The 14,982-nt window shown below is 45.9% G+C and overlaps 2 protein-coding genes across 7 annotated transcripts in view; both read left to right on the top strand.

Moving 5' to 3' along the window:
* The window catches only part of GRAMD1C (GRAM domain containing 1C), a 53,089-nt gene extending 48,286 nt beyond the window's left edge, over nucleotides 1-4,803 (top strand). For all 5 annotated transcript variants that reach the window (XM_034071808.1, XM_034071802.1, XM_034071793.1 and 2 more), the window contains 4 exons: nucleotides 1,576-1,633; nucleotides 2,137-2,247; nucleotides 3,089-3,194; nucleotides 4,591-4,803. In XM_034071808.1, coding sequence (XP_033927699.1) covers nucleotides 1,576-1,633; nucleotides 2,137-2,247; nucleotides 3,089-3,194; nucleotides 4,591-4,668 — 353 coding nt within the window. In that variant the 3' untranslated portion in view covers nucleotides 4,669-4,803. The remainder of the gene's footprint in view (nucleotides 1-1,575; nucleotides 1,634-2,136; nucleotides 2,248-3,088; nucleotides 3,195-4,590) is intronic.
* Nucleotides 4,804-6,777: 1,974 nt separating this feature from the next.
* ZDHHC23 (zinc finger DHHC-type palmitoyltransferase 23) lies at nucleotides 6,778-14,253 on the top strand. 2 transcript variants are annotated; one of them, XR_004080937.2, is made up of 5 exons: nucleotides 6,778-6,884; nucleotides 7,170-7,862; nucleotides 8,536-8,703; nucleotides 9,605-10,392; nucleotides 10,601-14,253. XR_004080937.2 is itself a non-coding variant. In XM_005151617.3 (4 exons), exons 1-4 carry the CDS (start codon nucleotides 6,778-6,780, stop codon nucleotides 9,870-9,872), a joined length of 1,236 nt encoding a protein of 411 aa, XP_005151674.2. In that variant the 3' UTR covers nucleotides 9,873-14,253. The 2 variants fall into 2 exon arrangements, 1 of the variants encoding a protein (XP_005151674.2); XM_005151617.3 differs by having other exon boundaries at nucleotides 9,605-14,253.
* Nucleotides 14,254-14,982: the final 729 nt, after the last annotated feature.

Below are 14,982 nucleotides of genomic sequence, written 5' to 3'. Positions count from 1 at the left end.
CCTTATCTCACCTTTGTTTTTAAAGCAAACAAACAAAAAAACCCATCCAACACCTGAAATGTCTACACTGTACCTGCATGGGATTGAAAATCAAATGGGATCAGAAAGTAATTCAGTGTGACTTCTGTAAAATTCGTGAAAATTTGCTTTATTTCTTCAAATAACTGCATACACAAGTCGCAAGTTGGTTAAACTTGGTCTTTTCAGCCCTTGGCCCTGTGGTCTTGGTTTTGGTTGGGTTTTGTTTTGTTTTAATATTCAGGAGTCTAAGTCTATTTATTAAGTCAAAGAGGGGAGATTTGGGTTTGATATAAGGAAGAAATTCTTTACTGTGAAGGTTGTGAGGCACTGAATCAGGTTTACCAAGGAAACTGCGGCTGCAAATCCCTGGCAGTATTCAAGGACAGGGCCTTGAACAACCTGGCCTAGTGGAAGGTGTTCCTGCCTGTGGTGGGTCTTTTCCAACCCAAACCATTCTATGATTCTATTTCCCGTCTGCTTCTGTAATTCCTGGATCGCTGAAGTATTTTTTGCAGTTCCACTGTCCTTAGGCACCACAGACTTGGCTAGTAGCATATATAATATTAGCTAGTCTTACAGAGATGAGGAGCATCTGTGCTTTGATGTGTACCAGAGAATGGTGGATTTCGTGACATAAGTTGAATTATAAACAGTAAAGCAGGAGTAAGTGCCCTTTCTTAAAGAGGGGAGACAACACTGAGTATAGCAATGAGAGAATATTTAGATCAACAGCATGTGTAATGGGCTCTTTACCTGACTGAGGTTACTTGCTGATTACTTAATTTTTCTACTGCTGCTCCAACTTTTCAGGTGAGTGTGTCTGTCTCAGCTTTTGTGCATGCCCTTTGTCCATGGCAGTAAATATGAGCGTAAGGAACTAGTGTTCTTTACTATGTTCCATACTAAGTATGTTTTAAGGAAACAGGAAATTACATTTAAAGATTGACTTGCCCATGGTGGGAGGGATGGCTCAGTTTGGAGATGACTGGCACATTTTCTCTCTCACTAGTGTCTGATCCCTGTGGCTTGATGGCTAGCTGGGTGTTCTTTTGAAAGGCTGCCTTCAAGCTGATACATAAACCAAGTCAATAAGGATGAGACAGATTGCAGGAGGATTTTGTTTGACCCTGATTGTCAGACTAATGTGAGCAGGAGAACAAGCAAAAAAGAGCCACTTTGCAGCCTGTATCTGCTTATGTGTGGCTAGCAGTGCATGTGAGTGTTACTAGTGGATGGACTGTAGGCTTCTCATACTATCTAGTTTTAATGTGAACATGCCCCAGTGCTGTGTTCTCCCTGGCTTACTGGGGTAGGGGGAAATCTTGCTCCCGAAGGAAGAGCCTTACCATCCAGCCAACTTGTCTGAGTTGTCTGCAGAAATGCCTTGGTGAATGTTAGAGATGATCCTCTGCACCCACATGATCTGTTATTTTTTTCCATCAGAAGCTGTTGAGCTATTCTGTGTGAAATGCTGGGCACTGGCATGTATCTGCAGGCATCCTTTAGGAATGTTCTTCGCTGCTTTTTAACCTCCTTCTCTTCCATGCCTTATAGGAAGGAAAAGAGATGCTGTAAGTAGGACCACCACCATCATTGTAGTAATGAGTGTCTTGTAAGTACTCATTTGCATTAAAATGTGGCTTGACTCAAGTTCATCTTGATCTTTATCTGTATTTGTCTGTACCTCACTTCTGTGTTAACATTGCATGTAGCATGATAATTTGAATGGAGCACTCAGGTATAGGAGGGAAATGAATTGTCTTAAGTGACACATGGAATGAAAATGCTGACTTGCCAAACTAATCTACCTTGCAGGTTTACTTAAGTCTAATCCTAAAAAAACCCAAGAAGTCTAGAATTTACTCATTCCTAATCTTAAAAGATCCAGAAGGAGACACTGTTGTCATTCTTATTAGTTGCCATTACACAGCTTAATGCTACTTGCTAAGAATTCTTTGGACAGATCTTTATTTTCAGTATTGTGCTGCCCCACACTTTTTTTGGTTCTTAGAAGGTTTCTCTTTTCTTACCTGTTTTTAGCCAAGATCTTGTTTCTGTAGCATTGCAACTGAAATTGTTACAGGACTTGATTTTTTTGTTCTCTTTTCTCTACAGCTTGCTGCTCTTGGTCTTGCTGAATATAACACTGTTTCTAAAACTGTCAAAGATAGAGCATGCAGCTCAGTCCCTCTACCATGTCCAGCTTCAGGAAGAAAGCTCTTTGAAGTAAGTTGCATTCACAGTCTTTTCTTTCTTCCCAGCTTATGTGAGAATTTGATCTAAAGAAATAAATTTTAAGCAATGAAACTCAGTGGTAAGTTTTCAAAAGCTGCTGGTGCTTCCTGCTTTTCTGTGGTGTATGCTGATACTCAGTGACATGTCTGACTGCACCTTGCAGTAATAAATTTCTCCTTTGGCAAGTTGTTTTGTAGGGAGTGTTAACCTTAGCTTGCATTTATCACCCTGCTGTGTGACTCATCTTCTGAAAATGTCATATTGCTGATCCCAGAACCAAAGTGTTCACTTCATCATGTGTGAACTGGCATGATCTCAAATGTAACACTGAAGATTCACTTTAGCTTTTTAGTCTCTTTCTGTGAGTCTCCTGCTGAACCTCCTTTCCCCCTCAAACTTCCATGTTAGGTGCCTTTTGTGTTCAGGCACATAGAAGAGGCTCCGATGTTGTTTCCTCTCTTAAATATGGTATCAGCAAACAAGTTGAAAAGTATAACTTGATTTTGAGTATGGAAGCAGTGTGGTGACCTCTTGGTCACTTGGAACTGATTAAAGTGACTTCATAGGAAAGACCTTGTCCTCTGAAGTGTGTGAACTTGCATCGTAGGCATAATGTGAGGACATTTGATTTTGGTGGATATTGTCTGTGAAGGTCTGAGGCAGAATCTCCACGGCAAGAGGGACTGAAACAACTGCATGCAGCTTTTAAAGTGGCTTTTGGAAAAGGTTGCTTTTAGCAGTGGCAGAGCAATAGTGGCAAAGAGCAGTGGCTCTTAAAAAGGCATGGGAGGTGCTTGTTTCATATTTCTGGTTTAATCTCAATCTCTTTCAGCATATCGCCAGAAATGGTATCAAAAGAGGAGATCCCTCAGTATGATAAGGAACAAGTTAAACACATGAAAGGAGTTTTAAGAGACTCAATTGAAATGCTTGAGCAGGTATGTCTGCCAGTCTTTCCTGGTGATACTCTTGTTTCTCAACAACTCAAGTATTGAGATGTGTTGATGCAGTGGTGAATCATGACAAAGCAAAGACTAGAGTAATTCAAAATATCCTCTTTTCTAAGAAGACTCAAACCATAACATTAAGTAGTTGGTCACCTTGTTATGGGGTTTCTTCATTCAGGCTTATCCTGGCTTTGCTCCCCATTAATATTCTAGGTACAGGTAAGAGCTTCAGTTAGCTTAGGTATCACAGGGCCACCTAATCTCCAGTGAAAAATAAATAAATTCCACAGACCATATGTTTCTGAGAGGCTCCACAGCTGTGGAGTTAATCCTTCCCAGTAACTGACATTTCCAGGCTCTTAAATACTACAAGCACTAAAAAAATAGCAAGGTTGCAGAATGCTGTTGTATCTCTCTGATCCTGAAGTCCAGGACTCGTAAACCCCTAGGTTGAAATTTCAACTCAGTAAGTGAAGGACAGTAAATTTGTAATTTGGTCCTTTGCTTTTTTACTTATGCAAGTTCTTATTTTAAGTTCTTTTAGTAAATCTTAAAATGTGACAGAACAAATGACTAGATTAGGAAAGCTGGGATGGAGTTCACACGTACCTCTATCCATCACCAGTTTGTGCGGTGTTCTCCCACACACTAAAGGTAGAAAAAGAAGCCATTTTTTAATTCCCCTTGTTCAGAGGTGTCTTTGCACGTGAAGTTGTTCTTAATCTATTAGCTATTTTGATCACAGCTTGAAAAGGCTTATGAGTGCTAGAAATTTCACAGTGGAAATTAATTTCATTCCCATGCCATTTTCATTTTCTTTGGTTACTACATGAACAATTCTTAATTCTGAAGTGTTAAGCTGCTTTTTGAACACAGTGTAAAAAGAATACAAAAAAAAAAAAACTTAAAAGTGAGAATCCAACCACCTTTTTCATCGCAAGTAACACTTTAGTCTGGAAATCATGATGCAACTTACTGCCTGTTACCTTGTGTTTTCTGAGGGTTGTCAATAATTTAAACACATTTTGTGCACCAAAATGCACTGGGAGGGCCAGGTGTCAAACGTAAATTAATGCTTTGCTGCCACATTCCTTAGAGCATTTGATATGAGCATTAACTGTGACTAAAAATGAGTGGGGTGGCTTATGTTCTGCACTGTTGTCTGGTGAGGTGTTCAGACTTTATCATACTGGACTGTTAGTATTTATAAACTGCACAGAGTATAGCTGTTAGGAAGAGCACAGTAAGCCAACTGTTTATAGAAACAGGGAGGAGGAAATTGCATGAAATCTTTAAAAGGAGGGAGACATTATTTTCTTGATAGCACTCACCCATGCAGAAGACTAACTCATGTAATTGGGGGGCTATGATGGTTCTGTCTTCACAGCTAAAGAGCTCCCTTTCCGTGCTCCAAAGAAGCTTTGACCACTTGAACAGGACACAGAGTGGCAAGACTGAGAGTTAATACCCACATCAGATTTCCATTCAGGAAGTCGGAAGAACAGATATGTGTGTGTGTGTGTGTGTGTGTATGTGTGAGGACTTATGGGGTAGGGATTGCAAATGTCACCTTTGGACTCTTTATTATTTGGCTGAAAAGCTGCACAGAATAAAGTTTCTGGAGGAAGTTCTGCATTCCTGTAGCCTGGCGACTGTCTCTCCTGCCAGCCTTCTACCACAGGGTAAGCCTCACTTACCAGCAGCACAGAGCTCTCAGATTGCATGGTGAGTGAGTGAGGGTGGTGGTACAGCCGGTTACCGGATCTGCAGATTTTGGAGGAGGGGAGAGCAGAGAGCTGGGCTTCCCTTTAATGAAATCCTGGCTTTTTGTGCCAGCTTAAAACATGACCGTCGATGAAGAGTGTTGTGGAGGAAAAAGAAAAACGGGTCGTGGTTTCACAGCCACAGGATTTCTGTGTGCTTTTTTTAGCCACAGGGTAAAGCAAGTCACAGTCTTGAAGGATGAATATTTTTAAGATTAATTAACTAAACAGGAAAATGCTTGATAATCTCTCGCATACCGTGAGCTTTGGCAGTCAGCCTTCTGCCATATGTTTCTAGTTCTGCCAGAGTAATTTCAGCCCTCGGTATTTTCCCTCCAAGAGCTGCTCCTCAGCTCTTCCACATGGTGCGTGCCTACTGGTGATGAAACACCTTTTCCTTGGGCTGGTAAAAAGAAGGGTGATGAAAATTGAAATTGCAAGCCAGGGAAGCAGCAGCATCCCTCTGAGCTCAGACCATCGGTTTAGGGCTGTGCTGGCTGGTGTGGTGCTCGGTCTGTCTTGCAATGGTGCAAACAGCTGAGTTCTTGTTGCAGCCTGGGGTGTAGCACAGGCAGATTTTAGCAAGTCCTCCCCCACTTGGACCTGGGGGACCTTCAGAGTAAAAAGATGGATTTTCTCAATCTGAATGAGAAGGTCCTACTTTACCCATGTATATAGCATGAAGGGGAGTGAAAGAAATGCACTGTAGTCCAGAAGCAGGAAAAAGTAAAACCAAAACCACCTAGTTCTCAACCAGTAGAGATGGGGAACAGCCAGTGCTACTGGTTACATGTCATTCAGGACTGTCACTTGGGCATTCCCTTGATACCTGTGTTTGACGTGATTTCCTACTCACTCACATCATGGGACTAGCCCAGGATTCAGCGCAGAACAAAAAACAGGGCTGTGGTGCTACCGCTCTGATAATCTGGGGGCCTTAGTGGTGATTTTGCCAGCAGCTGAAGGAATACATCTGGGAGTACAACCTAGCTACAGGCTTCATGGCCCTTTTTCTACCACCTTCTCCAGAAAGGGTTTCTCCTCCAGGGATGCACTGGAACCAGCGTAGATGGATAGCCTGCTGTATGTTCATGAACTTGGAAGCTGTTATTTCCATATGCCCTGAGCTTCCCTAGAGGGAGACTTTTGTCAAGGAAGAATAGGGATGAGTGTTAGTTGCAAGATGAACAGGTCTTATGTGTCAAAGGAGAGAAAGAATGGGTCTGGTGCAACACCAGATACTGGTATGTTCTCTCAGGTACTCAAATGCACTTGGCACAAGCAGTGAAAGGAAATAAATGAGTTAATTGGGCTGTTTGGGATCCTCTGATGAAACCGTGACACTCAGTCCTGTAACTTCTCCACATGTTTGTAAGTCTCTGAGCTGGATCATGCTCTAAAGTAGTGGGGGGGCATAAAAGAAGGAAAGCTTTAGTTCCCATCACAGGTGTGTTATCCTCTCAGCCCCCGTCTGACGTTAAGGACGCGTTCCTAACCGCGCCCCCCCCCAGCCGCCACCTGTTGCACTGCCCCTTTAAGGCAGGTGCCGGCGCGTCACGGGCAGCCCCGCCCCCCGGGGCAGGCATTGGGCTGTTCCGCCGTCAGGTGGATGGGGTCCTACACGCCCCCTCCTCGCACACCTCTGCTCGGGGCGGGGGCGGCCACGGCTGCCAATGGCGGCCGCGCTCCGCCGAAGGGGGCGGGCCGGCCGGGGAGAAGGCGGTGGCGGGCGCGAGGCACCTGCGGCCGGGCGGGAGGCGGGGCGGCGGCTGAAGCCGAAGGAGGGCGGCGGGGAAGGGTGCGGCGCGGCGATGGAGGAGCCCCTCTGCTGCTGCGAGTACGTGGACCGGCGGGGCCAGAGGAGCCACCTGGCGGCGTGCTGCTGCGACTGCCGGGACCTGGACGAGGGCTGCGAGAGGTAACGGCTCCGCCGCTCCCCACACACCGCCCGGCTGCGACACCCCACCCAGCGGCCCCCCACAGGGGCTCCGGGTGTCCGCTGTGGGCAGCCGGTACCCTCTTGGATGAACGGAGCGGGGAGGAGCGGAGCAGCGCCCCGCTTCTAGGGAAACTTGACCGGGGAGAGTGAAGGGGTCGGCGGCCGGGCTGGTTCCCTCGGGGCGGGAGGATGCAGCGGTGGGGTCTGGGGTGCGCTGTGGCTCCCCGTCCGCTATCCGGGCTAGCTTGTGCTTCCCCCTAACAGGTGGCTGACGTGCAGGTCCCTGCCCCCCGGGGCTCTGGGGAGAATTGCCGACACGGTGGCGGACCGGGTGCGGGTGCCCTGGTTCGCAGGGGCCGTGAAGATCAACATCAGCCTTGTGCCGCCGCTCGTCCTGCTGCCCGTCTTCCTCCACATTGCCGCCCTGCACTTCCTGCTGGGGCTGGTCATCCTGACGTCCCTGCCCGTCGTGGTGCTGTGGTATTACTACCTCACCCACAGGAGGAAGGAGCGGACTCTCTTCTTCTTGAGCCTGGGGCTCTTCTCCTTGGGCTACATGTACTATGTGTTTCTCCAGGAGGTGGTTCCACGAGGCCACGTGGGGTATTCCCAAGTGGTTGCTCTCACGTGCGGGTTAATTCTTATGCTTGCAGCCCTCTCTCGAGCTAAGACAGACCCTGGCTACCTTCCCATCCCGGCAAGCAGCGGGATGTCATTGCACCAGGGTTTGCCCAGCAAGAGTGTTAGAGGGAGCTCCAATGGGCTCCATGCGTCGGGAGCTGCTAGTGGCCGTGCTGTGAATGGCGAAGCTCAAAGCTATTCCCGGATGTCAGCTGAGGAGCCAGAAGGTGTGAAAAAGGACTGGTGTGCTAGATGCCAGCTGGTCAGACCTGCCCGAGCAGGGCACTGCCGGCTTTGTGGCAGGTGTGTAAGGAGGCTGGACCACCACTGTGTCTGGTAGGTTTTGCACTGCTGAGCTTATGTGTGTTCTCTCTCTTGTTTCCCCACTTTTTAAGTTAGCTTCTTGTTTTTTACAGGTCTTCTCAGAAGGGGTTATTATGTGGAAGACATGCTAACGTACTTTAAGCCAGTACATTTAATTTACCAGTTTTAATAAGAGCTTCAATGATTTTGTTGTAGGTTGGGTTGACCTGATAGCTGATAACTTCTACAGCATTCAGAATTCCATCAGAATTGCCTTTGGTTCTCTACTGTTTTCATTTGGGCCTTCAGGTTTGGTTTATAGTTTTAGATTTGGCCTGTGGAACACTAGCAGTCCTGAAATTAACTTGCATTAGTGCTCTCCTGGGCAAGGGAGCCCCAAGCTGCCTGTGTGTATGCTGTACTGGAGCCAAGGAGGGTATGATGTGTCTTAGCGAAGGTTACTACACTTGCTAACAGCTTGAGATAAATGATCTACCACTGTTACCCTACTCGTCACTTTGACTCGTGCCTATAATCTTTCTATAAAAAGCTATAAAGCTTCTTTGAACATGTTTCAAAATTCTTAGCTGGTATTGTATAGAAGCACCTTGGAAATTAGGATCTCTGATAGCTGGGGGAGGGAGGAAGAAAGAGAAAACAGTTTATTTTCCTTTTGAGCAAAGTAATCTTCTCTTTCCTTTTGGAGGATTAACAGCTGTGTAGGGGAGCGGAACCACCAAGCATTCATACTTGCCCTCTCCTTCTTCATGCTCACCTCTGTGTATGGGATTACGCTGACCCTCCACACCATTTGTAGGGGCCGAACTCCATTTGTGGCATTGTTCTACTGCCCTGGGGCCTATTCTGACTACAGGTGAGTTGTCTGTCTGGGAGAGAGTTGGGCTGAGAGTGGGCTTGGTCAGGTAGCTGATCCTCAAAGGAGAGAAGGCTTGTGCTGTAGGCCTGTGCTGTTGGCTGTCAAACCTGATCAAAAAGTGCTCCCTAGAAAGCTCTGGAAGGCAGGGATGCATCACCACTTTTGCTGAGGCAGGGAGCCTGAGACATGGAGAAAACTTGCCATTTATTTGGAAAAACAAACCAGAAAACATTGGGGGAGCTGGTATTCAAATTCTTTATTGTGTCCTGTATAGATACAACCTTAAATATGTCTGTCCCACAAGTGCAGGTAATGGTCTGACAGTCTAGAATACGTGTGTAGTCTCTCCCTGTCATACCTCACTGTTTATCTAGTGACTGTCCCTCCAAATTACCTGCTTAGGACAGACAGTGTTAATGTGCCTTGTCTGGTGAGGAGGGTGGTAAGAAGCATTGGACGTGAGTTCAGAGAGCAGTGCTACCACTGATGGGCAGAGCGCACTAACACAAGTGACTCCACCTTTCTCTACACTCCATTTCACGATCTGTTGAGTGTGAGCATCGTTGTGTCCCCAAATATGGATCAAGTACCTTTACAACATTAAGTGTAAAGAGCTAGGTTGTGCAATAGCAATGCAAGAGTAGCTCTGGTAGAGTTAAAGCTCTCATTATAGCAATGCAAGAGTAGCTCTGGTAGAGTTAAAGCTCTCATTAAGCAAGCTGTGAAGCTTTAATTTTGAGAGAGCCTGTAAGGATTATCTGATGAAAGCAGCAAAGTGAGATCACTGTGGCAGATGCAGACAGGGATTTGAAAGGATAGTGATTACTGGAGAAAGTCACTCTAAAGCAGCTGCTCTAAAACTAAATGGCTTCCTTCCCATCTTTTTCCCTGCTGCCAGCTCTGCTCTGTCATTCACCTGTGTGTGGTACTGTGCCATTGTAACAGCTGGCATGGGATACATCCTCCTTATCCAGCTGTTGAACATCAGCTACAACGTGACCGAGAGGGAAGCTCGGCTGGCTCTGCGGGACAACACTGGGCGCAGGCTCCTGGGTGGTTTGGTGATAGACACTGGCCAGTATAATAGGGGTTTCCTATGCAACTGGGGACATTTCTTGAGCCTGGGGTCTTCTTCTCCGCAGCGCTCTGCTGAAGACATTGTGTGACCCCATCCTTCTGCAGATGATATTAACTGACTTTAGCCAGGAGAATGGCCCCTTCCACTATGACTCCCTATACTGTTCTTCATAGTCAGTGTATGGGCTGCATATCCCATCACTGACAACATCAGAGGCTTTCCCAGGCAGAACGGCTCTTCACGTGCTGTCAGCCAGCAATAGTATGCAGAAAGCAGTAAGCCATATGCACAAATTTGAAGAGGAGGAGCCTGCTGCTTTTTTCCACTGTGAGGAACTTTGTGCAGCTCAGCTTATCAGGAAGAAGAGCACAAGGTTTTGAGAACTGGAGTTTTCATTAGGTGTGAACCCTGGCATCAAGAGGAACCTGCTGTGGACTTCAGAGTGTGCACTGATTCCTGCAAAGGTTAAGGAATCCCTAGCTCGTGCCTACATGTGATGTTTCAGAGATGTCAGGAGGGTGAACATGAGAGATGGACCACTGCAGAAGCAAGTCTGTTTTGCTGAAAGAGACTCTCTAGGCAGTCACTGAGCAGCATCCTCCTCTCTGGTACATTTTAATCTTTATTTTCTATCTTCTGTTCCATCCAGCTTCTATTCCATCCCTGCTTGTATTAAGTGCCTTTGTGAGCAAAACATTCCTGTAGGGCTTTGTAAGACCCTTTCACCTTTTGATTCCTAAAGCTGTTATTCCATCCCCATCTGTCCAACTGGGTGAGAAGACACTGTCATCTTCGATCTCATCATTCTTCCTGCAGGCTGGGTCTGTGCTGTTTTGAAGGCTTGGCTCATCTCCCTTCAAGTGTTTCTGCACTGATTATGGATTGTGACACGAGACAGCAGGTAAATACACAAAGAAAAAAGAGATGTTTTGAAGCAACATGGAACATGGGATTCTAAGGCGAAAACAAGTGCTGTCTGGTGTTACAGTAGCTTTATGGAAAGTATTTTTCTCTCTTCCTGTATGGGAGAAGGGAGTACGTGGGAGAGTAGACAATTCTGCTAACAGCATTTTTGGTCGGTAGCATCTTGGTCTGTTGCGTTGCTAATAATATAGTGATCCTGTCTCCTCTCCACCAAGTCACTGTGGAGCTGCCTGACTGCAGAACTGTTTTCTCAAGCCAGGAAGTCAAGAAACACTTTGGCTTCTGCTTTTTCAGGGATAGGATGTGTTTGAGCTGTTTTTTAGGGCAGATGACCTGCACTGGCAGGAGAATGAATGTGTTAAATATGCTCTGCAAGAATGCAACTTGTTCCTCATCAGCCTGCAACTGTATAATTGCCTGGAGTTGAGCTTCAGCTGAAATAGCAAGGTTATGGTGGCAATTGGTTTTTGTTGTTTTTTGTGGATTTGGGGTTTTTTGTTGTTGCTTTTTGTTTTAAATCCTTTGTATATGTTGTTGGCCCTGCTGTTGTATGAAATATCTGTCTGGAAAAGGCTGGGGCCACGGCACGAGAGTTACAGGCCTAAGTTCAGAAGCAGAGGGAAGGGCATTGCTCTAGCTACTGATGGTTTTCGATGTGCGAGCAGCGTGCAGAAATCATACTGACCCCTGACTCCCCTTGCCTGGCAGGCAGCTGGGGGCTGTTGGCTGAGTGATGGAAATTCACTGTGCACTGCTGTGCATTATCTCTGAAGAACGGATGGATGGGGCATGGTGCCAAAAGGCAGCAGGGCTGGGAGCGTCCCTTGAGATCCCTGCCATATTGCTCCCTATTCCGTGTCCCAGTTTCAGGTGAAACCCCTGTCCCTCTTTGTACTATTTGGTTTCCTTAAGCAGCACTTTCTATAACCAGCAGATAATTGAGGAGCAGCTGCGCTTGAAATGAGGCTGTGTAGAAAGAGTTACTGACTTACTGAGTGTCCCTTGTTTCCACTTCTTTTCACCTAGTGAGCAATCTTTTATAAGGAAGTAAAAGGGACACCTCTCTTTCTTCCTGCCTCTAACTGAATATACTAAGATGTTTCTGACCACTTCTCTGGACCTAAAGTGAAGAAAATAGCACCAGCTGGACTGTGCTAAGTGTTCCTCTGTGGCCTTCTGACTATGTGGAGCTTGGAGACTGCCTGTAGGAGTTTAAATTAATACAAAGACCTTGTCTTCACATGAATCTCTAAATGCTCCCACTGCACATACACATTCTGTGGTGCCTGCTGAGATGAACTGGACCTTGGCAACCCTGGAGACAAGGATGCTGTGGGCTGGCACGTTTGCGATCTTCTCAGATCTCATCCTGCTGGCACTTGGGAAGATTAAGGTAGAATGACCTCTTGGGCTGAACGAACACCCGCAGTGGAGGTAGCCAGCCCTTCTGTCCCTGTGAGCTACATGTGTAGAAATCAGTCATACACCCATGAACTGAATGAGCTCTGGGAGCATTTACAGGTTTGAAACAAGTGGTTTCTCTGGGCTGGGAGAAAGAGCAGATTTGCTTCCCTGGCAGCTTCTGAACAGTGTGCTCACTTTCTCCCACAGGCAGAGACCAGTTACTACTTTGCAGTCTGTCTGTCAGCGTAGGCTTGTCCCTTGTCTCTTAGTGAGCTCTGGCATGGGGGATTTAATCTGTACTGTTTACACTGAGACTCACTTAGTAGTGTTATCCCAGGCAGCGTGGGCTTTGCAGCACAGTTCAGGAGCAAAGGACCTTGGACTAACGTAAGCAGTCCCCACCTTTGGTCAAGCCTGCCTCAGTACAGTGAGGGTAAATCCCAAAGTAAATTTGATTTATTTTTGCACTCCTAGAAGGAACTGGAAACATTCAGGACACTAAAAATGTTGCGAGGCTGGATTATTATTTTTGGAGGAGAATGCAGTTCTGATTCCCCATTGAACAGGAAGTTCAGTGGCTGTAATGTGCATAGCAATGGTGATTTTCTCTTTAAGGCCATGGTTTCTGTTCACAGTCCTGGCTTCTTCCTGAGAGAATTTACCTTGTGAATGCCTTGGGCTAGAGGAGGCATAAAGTAACAGGATATCTAAAAGGCATCTAGAAGGGCGGATGAGCTTCGGATGCCTACTTTGGAGGTCTCCTTTTAATAGCTCTGGGAATTAGCAACAAGCCTTTGAAGGGTAACACTCCCTTTTGCACTTACAACAAGGGCAGACTGTTGTGATCTCTTGTGCACTGAAGGACAGTTTCATTTCTGTTATCGAGCTTGTTATTGGCCACACTGGTAGAAAAACTTTAAAACCTGGGCATAAAGAGTCAGTCCTGGGGCTTGCTGTGTTAGCAGCTGCCTGGATCCATGCTGCCTGGTGTTGGAGCAGGCTGCATTTGACAGATGACTTGTGGGTCATGTGTGTGGTCTTGAGGCAAGGATCAGCATCTCACCTGTAAAACTACACACACATAGCTGGCAGTGCAGAAAGTCTTCCCTTGGTGAGGAGAGGGCTCACAGATGGTCAGAAGCAAGGAAGGATTTTGGTAACAGCTAGCCTTGATGTTTTGAGATTAGTTTATCCTGCTTTAGCCATGACCTCTTGAAAGGCATTTGTTGTTTCACAAATAGTGTGGATTTCTGCAGACCCGGGCAGCTCCTCAGGGTCCAGGCTTTCAGTGTTGCCACTGTTGTAGTGTTAAATCCTCCAGTGTCCAAATGCCAGCACCCTACTGTTTGGTGACTAAGAAATGTGTACCATTAGATACACCCTGTAAATGGTGGCTTGGCACTCTTTAACTGTCTTCCATTGTGCTTTTCTGTAGGCAAGTCACAGGTCCCCACATTGACTGTTTCTCCATTTAACTTGTCCTGGAATGACAAAAGTCACTGGTGAGCCTGAGTTGTGCTGCTTGTGACTCCTAATCACATTCAGCCTTCATGCTATGATGGTGCTTTTTTTTTCCCCTTCAAAGTAGGTTGCTTTCAAGTGTCTTAATGAAACCATTTGCTGTAAAATTTCTTCTGAAGATAAAATGGATACTGCCTCACTGCCTAATGTCTTAATAATGTGCTTGAGTTATTTTTTTCTTCTATATGAATGTATATTGCCTCATTAGGGCAGGAAGTGTGCGTGATTATGGATGTGTTTCCCCATATTGCTTGCAGTGAAGAGCTTTACAGTTTACCATGATTTTCCTCCACTGCTAGAACGTTTGTACAGCAAAAATGTGTGGATAAGGTGAGGTACCTTCTGAAATGTGAGAATTCAGCCTCCCAATATCTTGTTTTTATGGAACTCTAATGATAATGTGAAGAATGATGGGCTCTGGAGGAAATGTCTACCTTGGAGAGTGGGGTATTTCATTTTGGTTTGGTTTGGGTTTTTTCACCCTAAGTTTCAGCAAGAAACTTTGTGAAACATTTGCAAGCATTGTTGAAAGGACTGATGTGTGTATGTTTGTGTTCATTTTGTGTCGTGTTCAGTGTTTCCAAATGCAATTATGAATCAAAATAAATTACTGGAAATGATCTGTGTAGTAGCCTGTTGATTTATGCCAACACACTCAGCCAGGTCAATGACCAAAAGCTGCCATCATCTCATGGCTATTTAGCTGTGAGCTGGACTTGGGAATAAGGGAGCCACAGGCTAAGGAGAAGCTAGGAAATAAAGTTTATTCCAGTTCTCCAAAAGTTGACCTTTGGATTTGTTGGTGTTGGGATGAAACAGATGCCTGCAGGCAGTTCTCACCACCCTGGAAACTGTATCTGATCAGGTTCCAAGTCTTAGTCCAGTGTTCTGCTTTCCCTCCTACACCTGCCCACACAATACATCCAGAACCCTAAAAAAGAAGAAGCTCTTACTTTAAACCCTCCTCTAAGCCATGCTTGGGAATGATGTGCATATTGTGCAGATGGTGGCAAGAGATGTAGCCTTTTATTCCATTTGTATCTTGGGACATCTGCTGAAAGGCAAAATGACTTTTCATGAGTAGAAGCACAGGTGCCTTCGATTGTTCCCAGAGCTCTGCTTTGATTTGCCTGGGTGCCATTTCTGTCAGCTCTTCAGCTGTTTCTCTTTGAAGATTACTTTGCACTCACTGACAACAAGGACCTGCTAGCAGTGAGCCAGGCTTGTAGCTGGGTGAGAGTGGTGTGTCCACAAGGGTGTCAGACTTCTGACAGCCCAGAAGCCACCAGCTTTGATAACTCCAGTGCTGATGACAGGGACATGTGAAACTACTGTTTCCCTCAGTTTTT

This window comes from Melopsittacus undulatus, chromosome 2, assembly GCF_012275295.1.
Source record: "Melopsittacus undulatus isolate bMelUnd1 chromosome 2, bMelUnd1.mat.Z, whole genome shotgun sequence".
Classification (NCBI taxonomy): Eukaryota; Metazoa; Chordata; class Aves; order Psittaciformes; family Psittaculidae; genus Melopsittacus; species Melopsittacus undulatus.
Note: the sequence above shows the minus strand (reverse complement) of the source record. Positions and strands in the feature narration are given on the sequence as shown.